The 24,300-nt window shown below is 43.3% G+C and overlaps 1 protein-coding gene across 3 annotated transcripts in view; it reads left to right on the plus strand.

Moving 5' to 3' along the window:
• ZAP70 (zeta chain of T cell receptor associated protein kinase 70) overlaps window positions 1-24,300 on the plus strand; it is a 174,544-nt gene that overhangs the window by 48,501 nt on the left and 101,743 nt on the right. Inside the window, exon 2 of one of the 3 annotated variants that reach the window (XM_089670009.1) lies at window positions 11,857-12,293. In XM_089670009.1, the coding sequence (XP_089526135.1) occupies window positions 11,892-12,293 (402 nt within the window). In that variant the 5' untranslated portion in view covers window positions 11,857-11,891. Of the gene's footprint in view, window positions 1-11,856; window positions 12,294-15,781; window positions 15,975-24,300 lie in introns of those variants that run through there. The other 2 variants (XM_089670011.1, XM_089670010.1) reach the window with 2 other exon arrangements.

Here is a 24,300-nt window from a genome sequence, read left to right on the forward strand (position 1 = left end):
AGTTTTGAAGGACACACTTTTAGCTCTTATGGAATAGGCTGGAATTTTTGAAAGAAGAGAGAGAAATCAGATTTCACCTTGAATTCTATAATCTGTGTCTTCTTTTGATGGATAAAAATGTGACAATTTTACAGCCCAGTGTTTAGGCCTCAATTTATGATCAAATGAACAGGCATTTAAAATTCATAAACAAATAGTCTCTTTTATTGGACACTGATGACGGAAATTATTATAATTATTATACAATATTTATATAGCGCCAAAACGTTTGCTCAACGCTGTACATTATAGTGGGAGACAGTACATGAGACAATACAGTAACAATACAATACGCGAGGGGTTCGAGGGCCCTGCTCCTTGGAGCTTACAATCTAGGAAATAGCCACAGCTGGACTATAAACTGGACTATAAACTAATCTGCACCTGGGTTAGAGAGGAGGAGGAGATGAAGGCTTGGTTACCTATGCCACCACCTCCTTCTTGTGCTTTGACTGTATAGAACTCCCAAAGCCCCCCCCAAAAATGGCAAAAGTACTCTGCTTGCTAATGATACACCCTGTATCCATGAAAACCACTTTGGCCTGTGGACTGCTTGCCTCTTATAGTTGCATGGGAACTTCTGCCTCTCCCTCTAGGTCTACCAGACTTGATGCCGACAATGTGTGGCCTATTCTCTATTTTTATTTGCAGCTATTGGAAGAGCTGTATGGGGGAAATGGTGCTTGGATATACTTGAAACTGTGGTACGTATGTGCAGTGTAAACTGTGGTTCTTGGGTGCACTGTAACCCATTGTGGGAGGGTGGACTAAACAGCGCCTCAATGATCTGTGGTGCATTGCTGCAAACAAAAGGCAGCTGTTGTGCAACCAACAGATTCACACTGCTGTTGCTGCTGTTGACTCCCTAAACATAAATAACTAAATAAATAAAAGACCCTAAGAAAATGAAACCTAAATAAAATACAGCTCAAATACAAAAGAAAGTAACAAAAAAATTAACTACAAAAACCTACCTGAAAACACTACAAGCAAATTAAAGCCTTTTTTTTAAAATTTGCCTAAGGAAAAAAAATAAATAAATAACTACTATTAAAAAAAAGCCAACAAACACCCCAAAAAAACAAAAAAGGGAATAGCAACAACACAGCAACTGAATCTGCAATTTACTGCAAAGTATCATTAGGAAATATACAGCACTGAATATATTACTATATACTGCAATGAGTACTGCATAAATCTAAAGCAGCAGAAGCACACTACACTACACTAACCGACTTTCTCTCTCTCTCTAAAATCAGTGTCAGTTGTCCCCCATTAAACTCCCAGTACAATAACAAGGAGCTCCTGGGAAAGGGAAATTAGCCTTTTATAGTGTATAGGCTGCAACTTAGGTCAAAAAGCATCAGTGTCCGAAGACTTGCACCTGAGCAGAGGTAAGGTGCAAGATTTTGGCTAATGATGGCTTTGGCAATACATCACGGGACATCAGCGGAGCAATTCCTGCCAACGCCCCAAAAGTTTTCTGTTTGGCGGAATGTCCAACCAGTGATTGTTCAGTCCAAACTTATGTTTGTACTGAACATTTGATTTATCCCTATTACTTTGTATAGTTTTTAATCTTTTTTTTAGTAGTACCACAATGTATTGTCTTAAAATAGAATGTACAAAAACACTTCTACACAAACCAAACTGATAAGAGGCATGGAGGAACTCAGCTATGAGGAAAGATTAGAGGAACTGAATTTATTCTCTCTTGAGAAGAGGAGATTAGGGGGATATGATCAACATGTATAAATACATTGGTGATCCATATAATGAACTTGCTGTACAGTTATTCACTCTAAAGTCATCACAGAGGACAAGGCAGCACTCTTTACATCTGGAGGAAAATAGATTTAACTTCCAAATACGAAAAGGCTTCTTCACAATAAGAACTGTGAAAATGTGGAATAGACTCCCTCAAAAGTTGGTTCTGGTCAACTCAGTAGATTGTTTTAAAAAAGGCCTGGATTATTTCCTAAATGCACAACAGGTTACTGATATTTTTAGGTAAAGTTAATCCAGGGAATATCTGAATGCCTATAAGGGGATCAGGAAGGATTTTTCCCCTGCTGGAGCAAATTGGATTAAGCTTTATTGTTTTTTTTTGCCTTCCTCTGGATCAACTGTGGGTATAGTATTGTGTATATAGGATTTATAATGTATATAATTTGTATCCCCTTCTATTGGTTGAACTGGACTGACCTGTGTCTTTTTTCAACCAGATTAACTATGTATCTTCAAAACAAAAAACACACATTTTCCAAGTCCCCTCCTATCCCCGTATCCCCAGTTACTTCCAAAATATCCAGAATATAGATAGGTATGTGTTTGGTAGCAATTGGCCACTGTTAGGACTATATGCATTCATTTGAATAGACAGCAAATAGAAAGAGCTGTGCAGTGTGGACCTTTTTTAACATGCCTGCAGTGTATCAGCCATGAAAATATAATGTGAAGAGCCGGAAACTAATTTTCACGGTAGAAGTACTTTATTGATAAAGGGTACAGTGTGCAAGTTACAGCAGCTTATGCTTAAAAAAAGTATTCCTTATTTTTACTGAAACACGCAACTTGCACAATGTACCCTTAATTAATAAAGTATTTTTAGTGGGAAAATTAGTTGCCATCTCTTCACCTTATATTTTCATGCTGTTTAGAGTGCCAGGAAGCTTTGGAGCACCGTTGGTCTACTTCAAGAGGGAATCGACCTAGGCGAATATTGGTTAGTGGATCAGCCATGGCAAATGTACCAGTCATTTTGGGTATCATATGCATGAGGAAACACATGCCTCTGCACCAGAGATTGTCAGTGGGAGCAGCACATCAATAATACAAGTTGGTAGCAAAAAGCACACACTTTTTTAGTGCTGCCAATGTGCCCTTTCCTTTTCCTCTGTGAGGGAGCATAAAAGCTATTTTGTTTTGGGTACATAGCAGCCATTTTTATACTGCTGCCTATGTATCCTTTTCCTCCTCCTCAAAGGTTCATAGTCACCATTTTTTATGTGTGCAATTTTTTGAACTGCAACCCCTGCCAGATAATCTAATAGAAAGTTCCTGGCCCTTTTGCTCCTCCTTTTCCTACCCAAGGGTGCATAGCAGCCATTTTTAGGGGCCTGCTAATGCACTCTTTTTCTCCTCCTCCACCTCAAGGGCTCATAGAAACCATTTTTATTTGGTCAATTTTTTGTACTGCCCAGATAATCTGGCATAAAGTTCATGGTAATTTTCCTCCTTATCTCTGTCAAGGCTGATAATACACCTTTTTTTTTCTCCGCAAGGGCACATAGCAGCCATTTTATTTTGAGGACTGCTAATGCTCCCTTTTCTTCCTCCTTCTTCTTCTCAAGGGAACATAGGTCATGAGTTCTTTGTGCTACAACTCCTTCCACATAATCCAGTGGAATTTCCCTGGCTCTTTCCTCCTCTTCCTCAAGGATTGGATAACAGCCATATTTTCAGGCCTGTTAATGTATCCTTTTCCTTATACTCCCCACAAGATCATAACAGACTTCTCCTCTTAAGCTAATCCTTCCATATTCCCACTAACTGGCTATCAGGAGCAATTTTCTCTACCCCATGCCCAGGGCTGTCCATTGCCAGTAGCTATTAGCAGTGGCTGCATCCTATGGTGGGGAATTACATTGGATTAAGGGTGTATGTTGACATCCTTCCAGTGGATGACCCCCTTGAATATTGGATAATGAGGAGAAACCACTAGCCAGAGCTTGCACAGTATGCATCTACCGCAATAACATACTCAACCACCATCAACACCTAACACTGCTAGCCTGGAACTTTTAACATCCGCTGAAACTGCTATGTGCCTGCCACCATTACCATCTCAAACTGGGCCCATTGCTGTTGTTCATTGCAGCAACATTTTTAATTTGACATTTTTTTCAAAGATGTTTCAAGTTGCATGGAATTTACATTCTGTTCTTTGCACAAATATTTCTTTAGGGCTAACAGGTTATAGCACCACAAACACCCCAAACCCAATTTTTCCGCTGCTGTTTCAGGTTTAGCAATGAATTTATATTTTTGGCCAGGTAGCATCCTGTGCTCTGCAAGAATATTTGTGTTGTTTTACATTTTATTAGCACCAAAAAAAATTCAAAACCTAATTTTTAGACAGCTGTTTCCCAGAGATAAAAAAATTAGGCATTTTTTTGTCTGGGAAACTATTGTATTGGCCATTAATGTTTGAAACTCATTAGAGTGCACTGTCATTAAAAATGGACAAAACTTTGCTTCCTCATCATTTAGAAATTTTTTTCAGCTTTCACGCAGGCTATATCATGCTGTTTGTATTGACCCTTTGACCATACTTGAGTAAGCTGCCATGATTTAGAATTATATTGAATACATGCCATTAAAGCAGAGTTCCACTCAACCTATCAAAAAATAAAAGTCAGCAGCTACAAAAACTGTAGCTGCTGACTGTTAAAAAACAGCTACTTACCTGTCCCTCGGTCCCGCAGTGCGTCCTCTGCAGCCCATTTCACCAGCCATCCTGTATTCCTGGCGCCGGCATCTTCAGTGTGGGCATCCGACTGTGATAGCTACGGCTTCACAGCTGGGTACCCACTGCGCATGCGCAAGTAGCACAGCGCTGCACTTCATGAATGGTCCTGTAGTCTTCTGGGACCTGTCACGTGTCGCCTAGGAGATCGGACCGGAAGTGGGAGCGGGTACCTATCAAATTCAAGTACACAATCCACCCGTGCCCCCCAAAGGTGCCAATCCTCAATGGGAGCAGTCCTTAAAGCGGAACTTCCCTTTTGGGTGGAGCTCCACTTTAAAAGTAGTGCTGCACATTAGTGATAGAATCTACCTGTTCTCATTTCCTAACTGAATTTTGTAGCCAAAATAAATTATAATTTACATTTCGGCAGCTAATTTGTACATTTTTTCTTCTTTTGGGGCAGCAGGTATAAAAGTATATTATACTTGTATACAGTGCATTCATAAAGTATTCAGATCTCCACTTTTTTTTAATTTTGTTATATTGCAGCCAGATACTACAGTTGTTTAAATTCATTTATTTTTTTATGAATCTACACTCAGTACCCCATAATGACAAAGTGAAAACATTTTTAGAAACACAAAATGTATGAAAGAGGATGAAAGAGGAAAAACTCAAATATAACATTGACATAAGTATTTAAACCCTTTGCAACAACACTTGAAAATGTTTCCAATTGTTGCAATTTTTCTATTTTTCGCTTACATCTTTCAAAGTTTGTTTTCTGAAGGCATAGGACCAATAGAATAAAATAATAGCACTAATGATATTAGCAACAGTTGCACAAATGTTTATCAAATCATTATTTTTGCTAAAAATACAATAAAATCATTATTAGCTGACAAAAACACAGCCTAACTTACAAATTCCCTGCTAAATTCCTACTAAATCACAAATAACAAATATTTGCAAATTTATATTGTGTATTTTTGCAAAATGGTGAAAATTGAAGGTATGCTAAACTAAAACTGTAAATAACAAACTTACTCTAAAGTTTGTAAAAGACCCCCAAAAACATAAATTTTCTGAAAGCATAGTAGGAATAAAAAGAAGGTGCTACTGTTTTTTTTTTTTTTTTTTAGGCCCTGTGATATTTTCACAAATGTTTATCAAAGTGATACTTTCACTAAAGATCATTATTAGCAGACACAAAACTCAGCACAGCTTAAAAAATTCCTTCTAAATTCCTACTAAATATAAAAGCTAAAACTGCATTAGGTTAACAAATAGCAAACATTTTTCCATTTTAAATTGCATGGCCACCATCTACAGTTTGTAAAAACCCTGGCACTTTTTTCCTGTCTGTAAATGTCCAAGACAGAAGAGTGGCCATCAAAAATATGGTTGTGCTCAGAACTTTACCAGCAGTATGTGCACAGCCTCCTACATTACTTCCCCTCCTCTTTGCACTTTGCCTATTGGCTTCTCCCAGACACCCAGGTCCTATGCACAGAGATGATTGACCAGCGCAGGTGACAGTCATGGGAGCATTGCTGGAGTGTGCACCCGCTGCCTCGGCCAATCTGTGGCTCTGGGTTAGCTCTGTGGGTGGGCTGGGCAGGAGAAGCTCAACAACAAGACCAGCCAGCCAATGGGGAGTGGGGAGCGAGTCCCAGGTGTTTGCTATCAGGCCAGGCCAAGGACTTTCTGGGGGTTCTGGCTGGAGTCCAGTAATATTGCCTGGGATGCTGGGGAAATAGCTGACTGGCTGCCCATAGCAACCTAATATAGGTCTTTTATTTTTCATTTGTGCACTGCAGTAGAGGAGTGAGCTGACAAGTGGGCTTCTGGTTACCCATAGCAACAAGCTACACTCCATAGTAACCATCCTGTGGCCTTTCATTTTCTACTGTGCATTGCAGTAGGAAAGGAGTTCACAAGAGGACTATTGGTTGCCCATACCAACAAGCCAATTTCATAGCAACCTATTGGACTGGAGAAGGAGGACATGGGATGGGACTTGGTGGGGTGGGCAGTGGGCATATTTGGGTGGGATGGCCAGTGGGTGGACCCTGGGGAATGTTGGTGGTAAGGCTTGGGGGAGCCCAGGCCTAAAGTTGTATAAGGGGCCCCAAAATTTCTGATGGCTGCCCTGACTGACGATAAAACTGTACTGACTGAAACATCACTGGTGGGCATTGACAGGCATCACTGATGGGCACTGAAAGGCAGCACTCATATATGGCACTGATAGGCAGCACTGATAGGCGGCACTGATTGGAATTGTTAGGTGGCACTGATGGGCGGCACTGACTGGCACTGATAGGTGGCACTGCTGGGCGTCACTGATAGGCGTCACTGACTGGCACTGATAGTTGGCACTGAAAGGCAGCTCTGATGGGCAATGCTATGTGGCATTGATGTGCACTGGTAGGCACTGATATGTGGCATTGATGTGCACTGATGGACACTGGTATGTGGCATTGATTGGAACTGACAGGTGGCATTGATGGGCACTGACTGGTGGCACTGATGGGGCTACATTGATCATCAGGGCACTGAGGACTGCCCATAACCAGCATTTCCTTGTTTACATGTGATCAGCTGTGATTGGACACAACTGATCACATGCTAGAGCCTGTGTCATTGGCTATTTACTGTGATCTTTGATCCTCTGTGTCCCAGGGACATAGTGCACCACTGATCCCCTCGCCGCACACCCCTGGGGGCACGCATGCGCAGTTAGAGTAGGGGGTCGTCATATTACATCCTCTCAGAACGAGAGAGTCACCGCCTGCCCGTCATTTCCTTATGTGGTGGGCAAATACCAAATATTTCTTAATTTTATAATTTGTCTTTTCTTAAAATGATGAAAATCAAAAGTACTAAAAAAAAAAAAAAAAAGTAATATGGAGGCACCATGTGCACGCTGCATTGATGTACATTGTGATAAAATGATAGCATAAATTTACCTGCAATGCAGTGCGTTATAATGTGCGGAAATGTATTGCAATGCACTGACACACGTAGAGTTGAGTGAAAGTGATTTAAGAGAAGACTGAAAAAAACTAAGCACTGCAATGCATTGTAACAATTGTTTGCAGTGCTTGTGTACAATGTATACAGTGCATTTGGATTATGTGGATCATAACGTATGCCCACTGGGGTCCTTAGTGTGTTGATGCACTGGAGCTGCATGCAGGCAGCCTATGTTACACTATAGGGTTACACTATATGCTGTATGAACATACAGTCATGGCCGAAATTGTTGGCACCCTTGATATTTTTCCTGAAAATCAAGTATTTCACACAAAAAAGGTATTGCATTAACACATGTTTTGCTATACACATGTTTATTCCCTTTGTATGTATTGGAACAAATATAAAACAGAGGCAGAAAAGCAAATATGACATAATGTCACACAAAACCCCAAAAATGGGCTGGACAAAAGTATTGGCACCCTTAACTTAATATTTGGTTGCACACCCTTTGGAAAACATAACTGAAATCAGTCGCTTCCTATAACCATCAATAAGCTTCTGACACCTCTCACCCGGAATTTTGGACCACTCTTCCTTTGCAAACAGCTCCAGGTCTCTCTTATTGGAAGGACACCTTTTCCCAACAGCAATTTTAAGATCTCTCCACAGGTGTTCAATGGGATTTAGATCTGGGCTCATTGCTGGCCACTTCAGAACTCTCCAGCGCTTCTTTGCCATCCATTTCTGAGTGCTTTTTGACGTATGTTTGGGGTCATTGTCCTGCTGGAAGACCCAGGATCTTGGACGCAAACCCAGCTTTCTGACACTGGGCCCTACAGTGCGACCCAAAATCCTTTGGTAATCCTCAGATTTCATGATGCCTTGCACACAGTCAAGGCACCCAGTGCCAGAGGCAGCAAAACAACCCCAAAACATCATTGAACCTCCACCATATTTTACCGTAGGTACTGTGTTTTGTTCTTTGTAGGCCTCATTCCGTTTTCGGTAAACAGTAGAATGATGTGCTTTACCGAAAAGCTCTATCTTGGTCTCATCTGTCCACAAGACGTTTTCCCAGAAGGCTTTTGGCTTACTCAAGTACATTTTGGCAAACTGTAGTCTTGCTTTTTTATGTCTCTGTGTCAGCAGTGGGGTCCTCCTGGGTCTCCTGCCATAGCGTTTCATTTCATTTAAATGTCGACGGATAGTTCGCGCTGACACTGATGCTCCCTGAGCCTGCAGGACAGCTTGAATGTCTTTGGAACATGTTTGGGGCTGCTTATCCACCATCCGGACTATTCTGCGTTGCAATCTTTCATCAATTTTCCTCATCCGTCCACGACCAGGGAGATTAGCTACAGTGCCATGGGTTGCAAACTTCTTGATAATGTTGCGCACTGTGGACAAAGGCAAATCTAGTTCTCTGGAGATGGACTTGTAACCTTGAGATTGTTGATATTTTGCCACAATTTTGGTTCTCAGGTCCTCAGACAGTTCTCGTCTCCTCTTTCTGTTGTCCATGCTTAGTGTGGCACAGACAGACACACAATGCAAAGGTTAAGTGAACGTCTCTCCTTTTTATCTGCTTTCAGGTGTGATTTCTATATTGCCCACACCTGTTACTTGCCCCAGGTGAGTTTACAGGAGCATCACATGCTTGTAACATTCTTATTTATCCGCAGTTGTGAAAGGGTGCCAATACTTTTGTCCAGCCCATTTTTGGAGGTTTGTGTGACATTATGTCGAATTTGCTTTCTTTCCTCCCTTTTTTTGTTTTGTCCCAATACACACAAAGGGAATAAACATGTGTATAGCAAAACATGTGTTAATGCAATACGTTTCGTGAGAAATACATGATTTCCTGGAGAAATATCAAGGGTGCCAACAATTTCGGCCATGACTGTAGATGCAGTGTGTACATACAGTTGCTGATTTAATAGGCATTCAGGTGTGTGGCCCTGAACACAGACAGTGTGCATTCGGGGGCATTCACCTGCACATCTGTCAGATTAAGATCTGCGGCTCCTCCTCCGAGGATACAGCCTCTGCATCCTCATAGAGTAACATTGGCTTTCTGCACACCCCTATAGATGGCTCCAGCTACATAAAAAAAAACCCTTATTTATGCGATACAAGAGAGAGTACCTGTGTAAAGGCACATTTTTTCTGACTTCAGTCTAAAAACATTGTTATTTGTTTAGTAAAGATGAAATATACATGCTCTCTAACTATGTAACCTATTTAGTTACATATAACATATTGTTTAATAGAAGGGAGATTGTTCAATGGAAGGACTATCAGATCATGGTAAAGCTTTAAATCTAATCCAGTAAGGATGGGAATATGGTGGTAGGACTCCGTTATTAGATCAAACAGGGTAATCTGTCACAAATACTGCAATCAACAGGATCTTAGGAAGTTGAACAAGTGGCTGAGAAACTGGTGTAAGAAGGAGGGTTTTGGGTTCCTGGAGAACTAGGCTAACGTTTCAGTTGGTTACTCTCTCTACTGTAGAAACGGACTGCATCTAAATGGGGAGACTGCATCTCTGTTGGGGGAAAAATGGTTAAAAGGATGGAGAAGCTTATAAATTAGCATCTGGGAGGAAAGGAATATGTCATATGGAGAGCAAGGGTCTATGAGGGCATGGGTTATAGAGGGGGGTGGAATAGTGGGGGGAGCAAGGCTCAAACTAGATGGCAGAGAGATCGCATCACAAAAAAGAGAAAAGTGGCATCAAAGTATAGCTCAAAATTGAGTAATAATAGAATATTAAACACTAATACAAAATTAAAAGATAAGTACACAAATGCAAGATGCATGGCAAACAAATTTTATGAACTAGAACTTCTGTTATTTGAGGAGCACTTGACTTTGTGGGACTATCGGAAACCTAGTTGGACAGCTCACATTACTGCTCTGCAAATATTGAGGGATACACTATATTTAGGAGAGACAGAATTGGTACAAGAGGTGGAGGGGTATGCATGCATGGGAGGTGCGATCTAAATTTGAGTTTGGGAAATTATATTACTAATCAGGACTATGATGGTTGGATCCCCTTTTGCCTTCAGAACTGCCTTAATTATTTGTGGCATAGATTAATCAAGGTGTTGGAAACATTCCTTCGTCCATATTGACATGAGATAATGTTGCCAATTTATCATCTCAAACTAGTCTGCCCATTCTCCTCCAACCTTAGCAAGGCAGTATTGTCCACACAACTGCCACTCACTGGAAATTTGCTTTTTTTCAGGCCATTCTCTGTAAACGCCAGAGATGGTTGTGCGTGAAAATCCCAGTAGATCAGCAGTTTTTGAAATACTCAGACCAGCCTGCCTGGTTCAAACAACCATGACATGTTCAAAGTCACTTAAATCCCCTTTCTTCCTCATTCTGATGCTTGGTTTCAATTCGTCTTCACCATGTCTAGATGCCTAACTGCATTGAGTTGCTGCCATGTGATTGACTGATTAGCAATTGAACAGGTGCACCTAATAAAGTGGCCTTTGAGTGTAAATGGAGCATGAGTAGATTATCAAATATACTTCTTATATACTTGAATGTTTATGTGCTGCAGTTGGCAGTTTTAAAAAATATATGTAACAATGCCATAATCTGTTTGCATTTAAAGTTTAAAATAAAACTGCATGCAGGAAGCTCTTTATTGCAGAAGAGCCTCTTCTGTAATAAGACAAAATTACCCTGCCTGTCTCCAGTCTTTTTTAGAATGTATACTGAGCTGCACATGTGCACCACTGTGGTGATGCTAAAATGAATGACTCATGTGCGCATGCATTGAGAGGTCATGTCATTCCTAGCCTGCAGACCAAGAAGTTGAAGACCTGACATCTAGTAGAAGCCAGGTGAGAAGATGTCAGTGGCCTACAAGGAGTCTAATGATTGAATGGCTAATTTGTCATTATAGAATCTTAGTGGAAATTTGTTATGACTTTACCATCATAATCTTCTTATCTTAACACCTATAATATGATGTCTGGCTCTTGCTTATGTCGTTTGCTTCAAAATATTTTATTGGTCTGTGTAAATTTGACACAATTAAATATTCACTCTGTGGAAAAAAATATCATAGCAATGAAATGTCTTTTTTTTATAGTATGTTACAGTTATAACATATAATAATATTAGTCCATTTATCATTATTATAATGCAGCATACAATATTCCCATTAGAGCCCAAATTTATAAAAGTTAATGGAAATATAATTCTGTCTTCAAATGTAGAATTCAAAGACCCAGCAAAATGGCTTTAATTTTAATTAGATATTTGGTTGCAGTGTAATTTAAAGAAACATATTTGCTCATTTATTTGAAATAAAGTATTATTCTTCCTCTCTTTTGCAGATTTTCATTCAGTAAAGCCTGGTCATTTTATAAACATGCCAGATGAAGCTGGCCATTTACCCTTCTACTATGGAAGCATATCCCGCTCTGATGCAGAAGAGTTTCTCAAGCTGGCTGGAATGATTGATGGCCTTTTCTTGCTCAGGCAGTGCCTGCGAACTCTTGGTGGCTATGTTATCTCAATGGTTTTCAATCTACAGTTTTACCATTATCCTGTGGAGCGGCAGCTAAATGGCACTTATGTTATATTTGGAGGAAAGTCTCATTGTGGGCCAGCTGAACTTTGTGAGTACTACTCTAAAGATGCAGATGGGTTGTGCTGTGTCCTCCGGCGACCTTGCAATCGGCCAAGTGGGGTAGAATGCAAGCCTGGAGTTTTTGATAACATTCGCGATAACATGATAAAAGAATACGTGAGACAAACTTGGAATCTAGAGGTGAGTAAGCAAAGATTTTTGCATCACACAGGAACTTTACTCAAGAAGAGAGAATTCAGATCAATAAATGGCTTCTATTAATCATGCTTATAAAGTTCTACTTTGTGTCACATGTACTTAATTGGTTATATTTGATATATTTCTGTCAAAAGCATTTAGATTAATTTGTTATCACATAAACCAGTTGCTGGTGCCACAAAAATAAAATTTTTGTATAATGAATTCTTCAGAATGGTAGTGCTTTTACATCCACAGCAACTCTGAGCATGCTTTCTGGGTACAGAGCCTATAACTGAAATAGTAAAAAAAGAAAAAAAAGGGGGATTGGTCAAAGTTGGTTTCCAGCACTTAATAACACATGTCTGAACCCAAGAAAAAAAACTGATAGTATTGCAGTTTACAAGTCCTTAGATATGGTCGCTGCATTAGTTTTCTTTTTTCACACTTTTTATGGTAATCTTGCCACTAAAGGATAAGGTCACCTTTCTGAACGTGTTTCATGCTTCACCTGCATTTTGGGGTAACATGTTCAGCATCCTTCCCTTCCCTGTGACAACGTTGTCACCCTAGGTAAAGGAGTGTGTTAAGAGCACATACCACTCTTAGAGCTACATAACACCTCCCTCTAGTAGGTGTTTTTAGTCTACAGAGACAGCAGGTAACAATGCTTCTTGGTAGCAATGCAGAGGCAGACAGCACGAGAAATGATCAGCTCACAATTTCTGGTTGGATGAACAGCTATTTGTTTTTGTGCACTTGTTGAACAGACATAATAGAATTTCAATGGTATATTCCACAGAAAGAAATGTAGGTGCTAGGTTTAGATAGATAGCATTAGCTTGGCTTTTATAGGTAAATTTAGCAATTTGTTGTTAGGTAAAAGCATATCTGGCACACTGCATCAGTAAAGCCTTGTTGTGCTAGTTAGGTCTGTTGAGTGCGATCTGCTGCTGTCAGACTGATAGCTCCCTCTGCCTCTAGAAAATGTGTGAAGTTTCTAGATCATAGGTGTGGAGCTATCCAGATGGCAGCATGAATATTGATAAAGCCCCAGCCTATCCCAGAGAGACTGGCTCTGATGGCTTGCTGTGTAACAGTATGTATTCAGTGTACACACTGGGCTCTGGGTCCTTTCCTGTGTAGGACTGGCCCAGCCTGGGAGAGGACATGTTGCCCTCCCAGGCAACTACTGCTGTGTGGTCCCAGGTGGGTGACCTGAAGGCCCGAATGCTGAGACCTGTTGACTGAGGGGCTGTCTACAGAATATCTGGTCTGGTATCATGGAAGAAGGCAACCATCTTCTTTTGTGCCTTGTGAGTACAGATACACCTAAAGGATCTTAGAGACTCTGTCCCCCTCTTGTGCTAGGAAGTCAGCTACACGTCTAGTAAAAAGAACGCCCGTTGGTGTTCCAAAGAGCTTTGTCCATCTGACCTACTCCTTAAAGGGACACTGCTCTGGGACTCCTATTACTACTACTTCTACAGCCTTAAGCTGAAGTCCACTGATTCAAGCAAAGACTTCATCATAGCTTATCCTGAAGATTAGATAAAAGTCCTCAAGTGTATATAGTTCCTGTTTTGGAATAATCCTCTCATCTCCCTCAACCCTATCCACGTTCTTCAATAATAAAAATAACGAAAACAGCACTAGACTGGTCATTGGAGAAACGTGTGAACTAGACTATATGCCTGGCTGTGGGGCAAAGTATTTGGGAAGAGCTAGACAGTATTCCTACGGGAGTAAACCAAAATAATGTTCCCCCTGCACTTAATGTGTACCTAAAAGATAATAAGCAGCTAGCACCTCTATCCTTTACCTATAAGTGAAATAGCAAATAAACAATAATATGGTGCAGCACTATATACACACATAAATACACTCTAAAGAATAAATGTACCAGTGATATGATCCTTACAGGATCTAAATTAGATGTGAAAAAAGTGAACCAATGTGAATCATCACACAAGGTCCTATGCTTGGACCCATTAAATGAACTGATATATATAAGTGATAAATACATACATACAATCAACCCAATCCCAACTATGGGATAAATTACATACACCAAATGTGTACACAGTGAATCCCAAATGCGGGATATAAATACAACAATATAATAAAGTGCTAAAAGTGTATACACCTATCTGTGTATACAGTGAATCCCAAATGCGGGATATATTGCAACTACGTGACAAAGTGCTCAAAAACAATAAGCATATAATAAAAAACAATCAATTAATATGTGAAAAACAATAAAAACTAATAAAAAAGTACAATAAAGTGCAAAGATGCAACTAAGGTACTTCACTGCTCCAGGGCATGCAACATTTGCAGTGTATGTGCACATCACACCGATAAATTATCCTTCAATGGCTGTAATGGCCCCTCACCACAAGCCGGCGACCCCAAAGGGCCAATGTGCCTTTTGGATCACACCTGGATCCTTCCTGAATACGCACTCCGATCTCCAGGGACTTTATCCACAATGGCACCACACAGCAACACAGGTTCCCCTTCCACTGGATAGATAGGTAGGTACCCTCAAAATTGCCAACTTACTTTCATGTAGCTCATGAAACAAGAAAAAAGATCCTCCATAGTGCAATAGCTTTTTATTTCATGTTAAATAGCTTAAAAAATGCCAAAACACACATTTGGATGGTATAACATAGGCTTTCATACCACATGTAATGGGTGTATTTGCATGAGCCAAAGGTGTAGCAAGAGAATATTTATTGTGGGTATAGAATTCTTATGATTTGCATTTGTTAACATCTGATGAGTGTAATTGCATGAATTTATGTTTGATCCCATTTTTTTCTTATTCTTATTTTTATGTAGCCTCCTTTAATCATCCTATATTTACATAATTATGATTTAAATTTTTTTTTTTTTTTAATAAAGTAATTTTACACTTTGTCAAAAAATATAGGTAGGTTATCGGTTTCCTACCATTTATTTAGAAGGCTCATATATATATTTTATCTCATTGCCATTCATATTCTTTTAATTGTCCCATTTTTAGTTTTTATTTATATACATGTGTATATGGTATTCATATACATATATTTATTTTGGTCCTGTTTAATAAAGATTATATTAAGTTCCCTTTTAATTATATATTTTTTGCCTAGTGCATTTTCCATTAATATGCTCGTTTTTTGCTGGCAGATATAGCTAGCGAGGTAGCCTTTAGTTTTAGGTTGCCTTACATTCCCCCTGTTTCTCATTTTTCCGTCATGTATAGGTTTTCATGAATGATTATTTTATATTTTCTGCCGTCCTGTCCGTGGGTCGGTGTTTTGTGTATAGTCTGGCGGTAACGTTGCTGTATTACAGCTCCGGACTACAGGAAAATGGCCGTGGGTGTCCCTCCCCGCTGTCTGATTGACAGGTAGATATCCTATAAAATGGAGTACCGATCACAATACCGTAGTCCTGAGGAAGTCACGTGTATACGTGACTCAACGCGTCGACACATGTGATGTACATCCGGCGGAACGCCATCTTGGTACACCTTTGGTTCATGCAAATACACCCATTACATGTGGTGTGAAAGCCTATGTTATACCATCCAAATGTGAGTGTGTTTTTGGCGTTTTTTAAGCTATTTAACATGGAATAAAAAGCTATTGCACTATGGAGGATCTTTTCTCTTGTTTGATGAGCTACATGAAAGTAAGTTGGCAATTTTGAGGGTACCTACCTATCTATCCAGTGGAAGGGGAACCTGTGTTGCTGTGTGGTGCCATTGTGGATAAAGTCCCTGGAGATTGGAGTGCGTATTCAGGAAGGATCCAGGTGTGATCCAAAAGGCACATTGGCCATTTGGCATCGCCGGCTTGTGGTGAGGGGCCATTACAGCCATTGAAGGATAATTTATCGGTGTGGTGTGCACATACACTGCAAATGTTGCATGCCCTGGAGCAGTGAAGTACCTTAGTTGCATCTTTGCACTTTATTCGACTTTTTTATTAGTTTTTATTGTTTTTCACATATTGATCAATTGATTGTTTTTTTATTATATGCTTATTGTTTTTGAGCACTTTGTCACATAGTTGCAATATATCCCACATTTGGGATTCACTGTATACACAGATAGGTGTATACACTTTTAGCACTTTATTATATTGTTGTATTTATATCCCGCATTTGGGATTCACTGTGTACACATTTGGTGTATGTAATTTATCCCATAGTTGGGATTGGGTTGATTGTATGCGTATATTTATCACTTATATATATGAGTTCATTTATTGGGTCCAAGCATAGGACCTTGTGTGATGATTCACATTGGTTCACTTTTTTCACGTCTAATTTAGATCCTGTAAGGATCATATCACTGGTACATTTATTCTTTAGAGTGTATTTATGTGTATATGTAGCACTGCACCATATTATTGTTTATTCCTACAGGTGTAGCTCTACAGAAACTCAGATACTCTGAATACGCTAAGGTTATTAGTGGTGTACCCCAAGGTTCAGTGTTGGGACCCTTACTTTTTAATATATGTATAGATGATACAGGGTCTTAGATTAAAAGTACCATTTCAGTCTTTGCAGACACCAAGTTATGCAGTGGAATATTATCCATACAGGCTATCTCAAACGTCAATGCACTGTTTGATTGGGTAACTATGTGGTAAATGAGGTTTAATGTTGATAAATGTAAAGTTATGCACATGAGGGCTAAAAATATGCACGCAAACACTAGGGGGGAGTACAATTATAGGGATCCATGGTGCAGAAGGATCTGGGTGTTCTGGTAGATTATAAGCTTAATAATAGCATGCAATTCAAGCTTCAGTTTCCAAAGTAAGCAAAATCTTTTCTTGTATTAAAAGAGGTATAGACTCCAGAAAGAGAGAGAGAGATCATTTTACCCTTGTATAAATCATTAATAAGGTCTCATCTGGAATATGCAGTTCAGTTTTGGGCACAAGCTCACAAAAAAGGATATCGGGGAACTGGAGAAAGTGCAGAGATGGGCAACCAAACTAATAAGAGGCATGGAGGAACTCAACTATGAGAAAAGATTCACGAAACTGAATGTATTCTCTCTTGAGAAGAGGAAGTTGAGGGGGATATAATCAACATCTGTAAATACATATGTGGTCTGTATAGTGAACTCTGTGTAGAGTGATTCACCTTAAGGTGATCACAGAGGACAAGGGGGCACCCTTTATGTCCGGAGGAAAAAAGATTTAATCTCCAAATACAAAAAAGCTTCTTCACAGTAAGACCCCTTTCAGACGGGTCAGACCCGTCAGCGGATCCACTTGCTCAGAGGGGGATCTCTCCGCTGATCCCCACTGAGCAAGTGGATGACAGGTCTGTGCCTGCTCTGCTGCTGCAGAGCTGACACAGACACAGCACGCTGTTTTCTATGGGGCAGTTGGATGGATACGAACCGCCTGTTCGTTTCCATCCAACTGTCATTCCATCTGGTCCACCAGACGGATGGGGAACAGATCCCCAACACTTTTTTTTGGCGTACAGGATCGGATCCGCTGATACTCACTGCTCCATAGAGAGCTATGGATGGTCCGATTGGGTCCACCTGAAAAACCGGCATGCGGACCCAATTGGACCATCAGTGTGAAAGGGGCCTAAGAGCAGTGAAAATGTGGAATAGACTCCCTCAAGAGCTGGCTGTGGTCAGCACAGTAGACTGTTTTTAAAAAAAGTCTGGATTCTTTCCTAAATGCACATAATATAACTGGATACTAATGTTAATAGGTAAAGTTGATCCATGGAATATCCGAGTACCTCCTGGGCAATCAAGAAGGAATTTTTTCTCTCTGCTGGAGCAAATTGGATCGTGCTTTACTGGGGTTTTTTATGTCTTCCTCTGGATCATCTGTGGGTATGGGATAATGTATATGGAGGTTTTCTATTTGGGTGTGTGTTTTTATTCTCTGTTGGTTGAACTGGGTGGGCTTGTGTCTTTTTTTCAACTGGATTAATTATGTAACTATGCAAGGAACAAAGAGGCACCGTATGTATTGTTAACATGTAAATACACTTTTCTAGACATATATATTAATTAAAATATTATGAAGCAAATATAACTAGCATAGCTACTCAAATCTGTTTTGACATCAACCTCCTGTAATCTTTGAAAGAGCAATACTCAGATTGGAGGAAGGGACAGCATTCTGACTGAATCAGTGCTCCAAGGTATTGCTCAGTGCTGTCAGCCTCCCTTCCTGAATGTTCTTACAGAACAGAAAGAGCAGAAGAATGACTTAACAGTGCACTGCTGCTCTTTCATTTTGCAGTTAGTAATACATATTTTGTGTGTATTTAAATGCGTGCCTGGAGATCAGTGTTAAGGAACTCTTACTCTTGAGACATAATGCATACAGGTCTAAATTTATGTCTGCTGCAGTGTGAGAATTTTCTTATTGTTGAGGTATACAGAACAAATTGTACTTTTTCTAGGTTAGTTGTATAAAGATAGGCTGGACAGCCCAAATTTAAAATATGACTAAAGCTGACTATATACGTATCAGTAGAAATTATTTCAACATTTTTCATCTTAAGAACGTTCATTCAATCTTCCAATTGGTGGTGCCACTGCAAAAGAAAGCTAATTCTCAGGTAGAAAAACCTTCCACTTTGGAAGCTATGTTGTCAGGGCAGGAGCCGAGGAACGGACAGGCAGGCCTAACAATGTAACGCACTGGCTGACGACAACCACCACCCACAGACCAAAGTCCCTCAGGGCGTGGAGTCTAAGTCCCAGGCTGCCCTTCACCAGGGCCCCTGATGGTGGGGATGGACTTGACGCAGCCAGGAACCAGGTCGCGGCCCCCGAGACACCTCAGCTGCGGTAATGGCCGACGCCAATGGCGTGTAGCTGGTGGAAGAGACAAAAGAGTAGTCAGACAGGCCGGGGTCAATAACAACAGGACAAAACAGTACAGGACAGCAGACGAGAATCACAGGTCACGAGCCGGGTTCAGCAACAGAGGGTCAGATCAGGAGTCAGGAGAATACAAAGAATAGTCAAGTCACAAGCCGAATCAGATACCAGGAGAGTCACGAGAGTCAGAACAGAGTAATAGCAACACCAAGACACAAGACACAAGTGCAAAGAGCATGTGCGGGCCACAGGCTTATATGTCATCAGCCACGCCCCTCTGGGGGATGGACCTCAGAGACCTGAAGGCATAAAAGGATTCCCACCATGCACAGCAGAATCCAAGATGGACGCCAGCACATGGAGTAACATAACCTCAGGGAAAAGGTAGGACCTTGACAGTACCTCCTCCTCAAGGGCCCCTCCCCCTCCGCGGCTCAACAAAAGGTTTCTGAGGAAAGCGGGTATGAAAAGCGCGGAGGAGGGCATGAGCATGGACCTCCGCGGAAGGAACCCAGGAACGCTCCTCAGGACCATAACCGCGCCAATGAACCAGGAACTGTAATCGACCGCGCACCAATCGAGAGTCCAGGATCTGGCTCACCTCATACTCCTCATAACCGTCAACCCGGACAGGACGGGGCCGAGGCAGAGAGGTAGTGAAGCGATTGCAGATCAGAGGTTTCAACAGGGAAACATGAAAGATATTGGAGATCCGCATCCCAGACGGAAGGGCAAGGGCATAGGCCACCGGATTCACTTTGCGGAGAATGCGGAAAGGACCGACAAAACGGGGAGCTAGTTTGGGTGTGGGCACCCGAAGATTGAGGTTGCGAGTAGACAACCACACCCGATCGCCGACCTGGTATGAAGGAGCAGGCAACCGTCTGCGATCAGCCTGGAACTTCTGGCGCTGAGCTGAGTCCCTCAAGGCCCTCTGGATCTGCCCCCATGAAGAACGCAGGGCAGCAAGATGGTTCTCCACAGCCGGAATGTCCTGTGGTGAGAACCTCTCAGGTAATATTGCGGGTTGGAACCCATAGTTGGCCATGAAGGGAGACATCCCGGAGGAGGAGTTGACCGCCGAGTTCCTGGCAAACTCTGCCCAAGGCAGGAGATCGGCCCAATCGTCCTGATGGTCTGAAATATAACACCGAAGGAATTGTTCTAAGGCCTGATTGGAACGCTCCGCAGCCCCATTGGACTGCGGGTGGTAGGCTGAGGAAAAGGAGAGACTAATACCCAACTGGGAGCAGAAGGCGCGCCAGAATCTGGACACGAACTGACTCCCGCGGTCCGAGACAATCACCTTAGGCAACCCATGCAGGCGAAAAATCTCCCTGGAAAAGACCATGGCCAGTTCTTGCGCTGTTGGTAATTTCCTGAGTGGAATGCAATGGCACATCTTGGAAAACCGATCGACGATCATGAGGATGACCGTATGACCCCGAGACACCGGGAGGTCTACAATAAAGTCCATACCTAGGTGTGACCAAGGACGCTCCCCATTGGGAATGGGTTGCAGAAGACCCAAAGGGAGATGCCGTGGAGACTTATTCTGGGCACAGATCGAACATGCCGCTACATAAGAGGCAATGTCGGCACGGAGGGTTGGCCACCAGAATAAGCGAGAGACGACCCAACACAGCTGGTTCTTCCCCGGATGCCCGGCAGTTTTGGCGTTATGGTAGGTACGCAGCAGGCGGGTGCGCAATCCCTCGGGTACAAAACATCTACCCTCCGGCTTCCCGGGAGGAGCATCAGATTGAGCCGCCAAAATCTGCTCCCCAAGAGGAGAGGTCAGACTGGTGCGAATGGCAGCCAGGATCTGATCTGGAGGAATAACTGAGATTGGCTCAGAGTCTTCCCCGGACAACTCAGAGTATTGCCGTGATAACGCATCAGCCCTGACATTCTTGGAACCAGGCAAATATGAAACCACATAGTTGAAGCGTGACAAGAACAGAGCCCATCTGGCCTGGCGGGGTGTCAATCTTTTGGCTTCCGAAAGATAAGTCAGGTTCTTATGATCGGTAAGAATGAGGACCGGAACTGCGGAGCCCTCGAGCAGGTGCCTCCATTCCTTGAGAGCCAGAATGATTGCCAACAACTCCCTATCTCCAATCTGGTAGTTGCACTCTGCAGAGGAAAGCTTCCTGGAGTAGAACCCACAGGGAAGTAGGGGTCCATCGGGCGACCGACGTTGAGACAGGAGAGCGCCTACTCCCGTCTCGGATGCATCAACCTCAAGGACGAAGGGCAATCCAGGATTGGGATGAGACAGTATCGGAGCCGACGCAAAGGCGGATTTCAAAGCCCTGAAAGCTACGATGGCCTCGGATGGCCACTCGTGAGGATTACTGCCCTTCTTGGTTAGGTCTGAGAGAGGCTTTGCCAGCGTGGAGAAGTTCCTGATGAACTTCCGATAGTAGTTGGCAAAACCCAAAAAGCGCTGAATGGGCCGAAGACCATTGGGACGAGGTCACTGCAGAACCGCCGAAACCTTCTGAGGGTCCATGGAGAATCCCTCCGCAGAAATGATGTAGCCTAAAAAGGCAACTTGGGATCGATGGAATTCGCACTTCTCAAGTTTACAAAAAAGTTCGTTCTCACGTAATCGTTGCAGCACCTGCTTGACATCCTGGATATGGGACTCCATGGAGGCAGAGTAAACCAGGATGTCATCCAAGTAAACTACCACGCACTGCTGCAACAAGTCACGAAGGACATCATTTATGAATTCCTGAAAAACTGCGGGCGCGTTACACAACCCGAAGGGCATCACCAGGTATTCGTAGTGACCGGTTCTGGTGTTAAACGCGGTCTTCCACTCATCCCCCTGTTTGATCCGTACGAGGTTGTACGCCGCCCTAAGGTCAAGTTTGGTAAAGACTGTTGCCCCCTTAAGGCGGTCGAACAACTCAGTAATCAAGGGAATCGGGTAGGCATTCTTAGTGGTGATTCGATTAAGACCCCTATAATCAATGCAAGGCCTCAATTCACCACCCTTCTTCTTTACAAAGAAAAAGCCCGCTCCTGCTGGGGAAGTAGACTTACGAATGTGCCCCCGGGAAAGCGCATCCGCAACGTACTCCTCCATGGCCTTATTCTCCGCAACCGAGAGAGGATACACCCTGCCACGCGGAGGAGTGGCACCGGGTTGCAAGGATATGGCGCAGTCGTAACGACGATGAGCAGGTAAGGCACCAGCGCGTACCTTATCAAACACGTCCTGGTACTCCCCATAATCAGTGGGCAACGCAGAGTCCGAGGAGGCACATAACACCTTAACCGGCCCACGGATGCACCCAGCCCCACACTGTGGAGACCACGAGAGAATCTCGGCTGTTTGCCAATTGAAGGTTGGATTGTGCATCTGGAGCCAGGGATACCCCAAAACCACCGAATAGTGCGGAGAAGAAATCACCTGGAAACAGGCCAACTCCCTGTGAACAGCCCCAATAGCTACTTCAACTGGCATAGTCTCGTGGGTAACCTGCGGTGGTTGCAGGGGCCTGCCATCTATCGCCTCGAGAACCAATGGGGTAACTCGAGCCTGCAGGGGAATGGAGTGCTGGGCAGCAAACGAGCTGTCCATAAACAACCCGCCGGCCCCAGAATCTACCAACGCCTGGGCCGTCACCGAGCCCTCCGCCCAAGAGAGGACAACAGTGATCAGTGGCTTATCTCTGCGGAACGCCGGGGACGAGGAGACTCCACCCAAGATCTGTCCCCGACAGGATCTCAGGTGCGAGCATTTCCCAGACGGACCGTACAGGACTGCCGAAAGTGCCCACCAAGACCACAGTACAGGCAGCGACCCTCCCGACGCTGAGCGGCCCGCTCTCCCTCGGAAAGGCGAGCAAACCCCATCTGCATGGGCTCACCACCAGACAATCTATCCCCAGGAGGCGTGGGAGGAGAGGGAGGAACGGGTGGGACAGAAAACGCAGGTGCCAGTCGATTGGAAGGCCTCCGCAGGCGTTCCTTGAGTGAAGGCCTCTCCCTGAGCCTGGTGTCAATCAGGATCAGGAAAGAGATGAGCTCCTCCAACACCACAGGCAGTTCCTTAGCTGCAATCACGTCCTTCAATGTGTCAGAAAGACCATGGGAAAACGCAGCCACCAGAGCCTCATTGTTCCAACCGACCTCTGCCGCCAGGGTACGAAACTCTATGGCGTACTCGGCCACGGTCCGTGAACCCTGATGCATGGTCATGAGCAGCTTGGCCGCTGAGGCGGAACGAGCCGGTACGTCGAATACCCTACGGAAGGCATCGACAAAACCGGAAAAATCTTGAATCACCGGGTCGTTCCTCTCCCATAAGGGATTTGCCCAGGCCAAGGCCTTGTCTGAGAGTAGTGAAATTAGGAACCCAACCTTTGACCTCTCAGACGGAAAGGCGTGGGGTATTAATTCAAAATAAATACCCACCTGGTTGAGGAACCCACGACACTGACTCGGCTCACCCCCAAAGCGCTGTGGAAGAGGGGCAGAACCAGTCATACCTCTGGGTGCCGCTGATGTAGCCGCCGAGGTGGTGGACGCAATAGGCGGAGAAGGAGCGGGAGAGACCACCGGAGTGACTACCGGCCTAATAGCACCAGGAGCAAGGTGTGCAGTGCGTGCAAGCAGAGTTTGCAACGCCTGAGCAAACTGATCCAACAGGTGATCCTGTTGATCGAGTCTGGCGACTAGCGTTGGGAGCGAAGGCGTGCCTGCACCGTCAGGGTTCATGGCACTTGTGTAATGTCAGGGCAGGAGCCGAGGAACGGACAGGCAGGCCTAACAATGTAACACACTGGCTGACGACAACCACCACCCACAGACCGAAGTCCCTCAGGGCGCAGAGTCTAAGTCCCAGGCTGCCCTTCACCAGGGCCCCGGATGGTGGGGATGGACTTGACGCAGCCAGGAACCAGGTCGCGGCCCCCAAGACACCTCAGCTGCGGTAATGGCCGCCGCCAATGGCGTGTAGCTGGTGGAAGAGACAAAAGAGTAGTCAGACAGGCCGGGGTCAATAACAACAGGACAAAACAGTACAGGACAGCAGACGAGAATCACAGGTCACGAGCCGGGTTCAGCAACAGAGGGTCAGATCAAAGGAGAATACAAAGAATAGTCAAGTCACAAGCCGAA

This window comes from Staurois parvus, unplaced genomic scaffold (assembly GCF_062004578.1).
Source record: "Staurois parvus isolate SC_StPar_1 unplaced genomic scaffold, SC_StPar_1.0 ptg000086l, whole genome shotgun sequence".
Taxonomy (NCBI): domain Eukaryota; kingdom Metazoa; phylum Chordata; class Amphibia; order Anura; family Ranidae; genus Staurois; species Staurois parvus.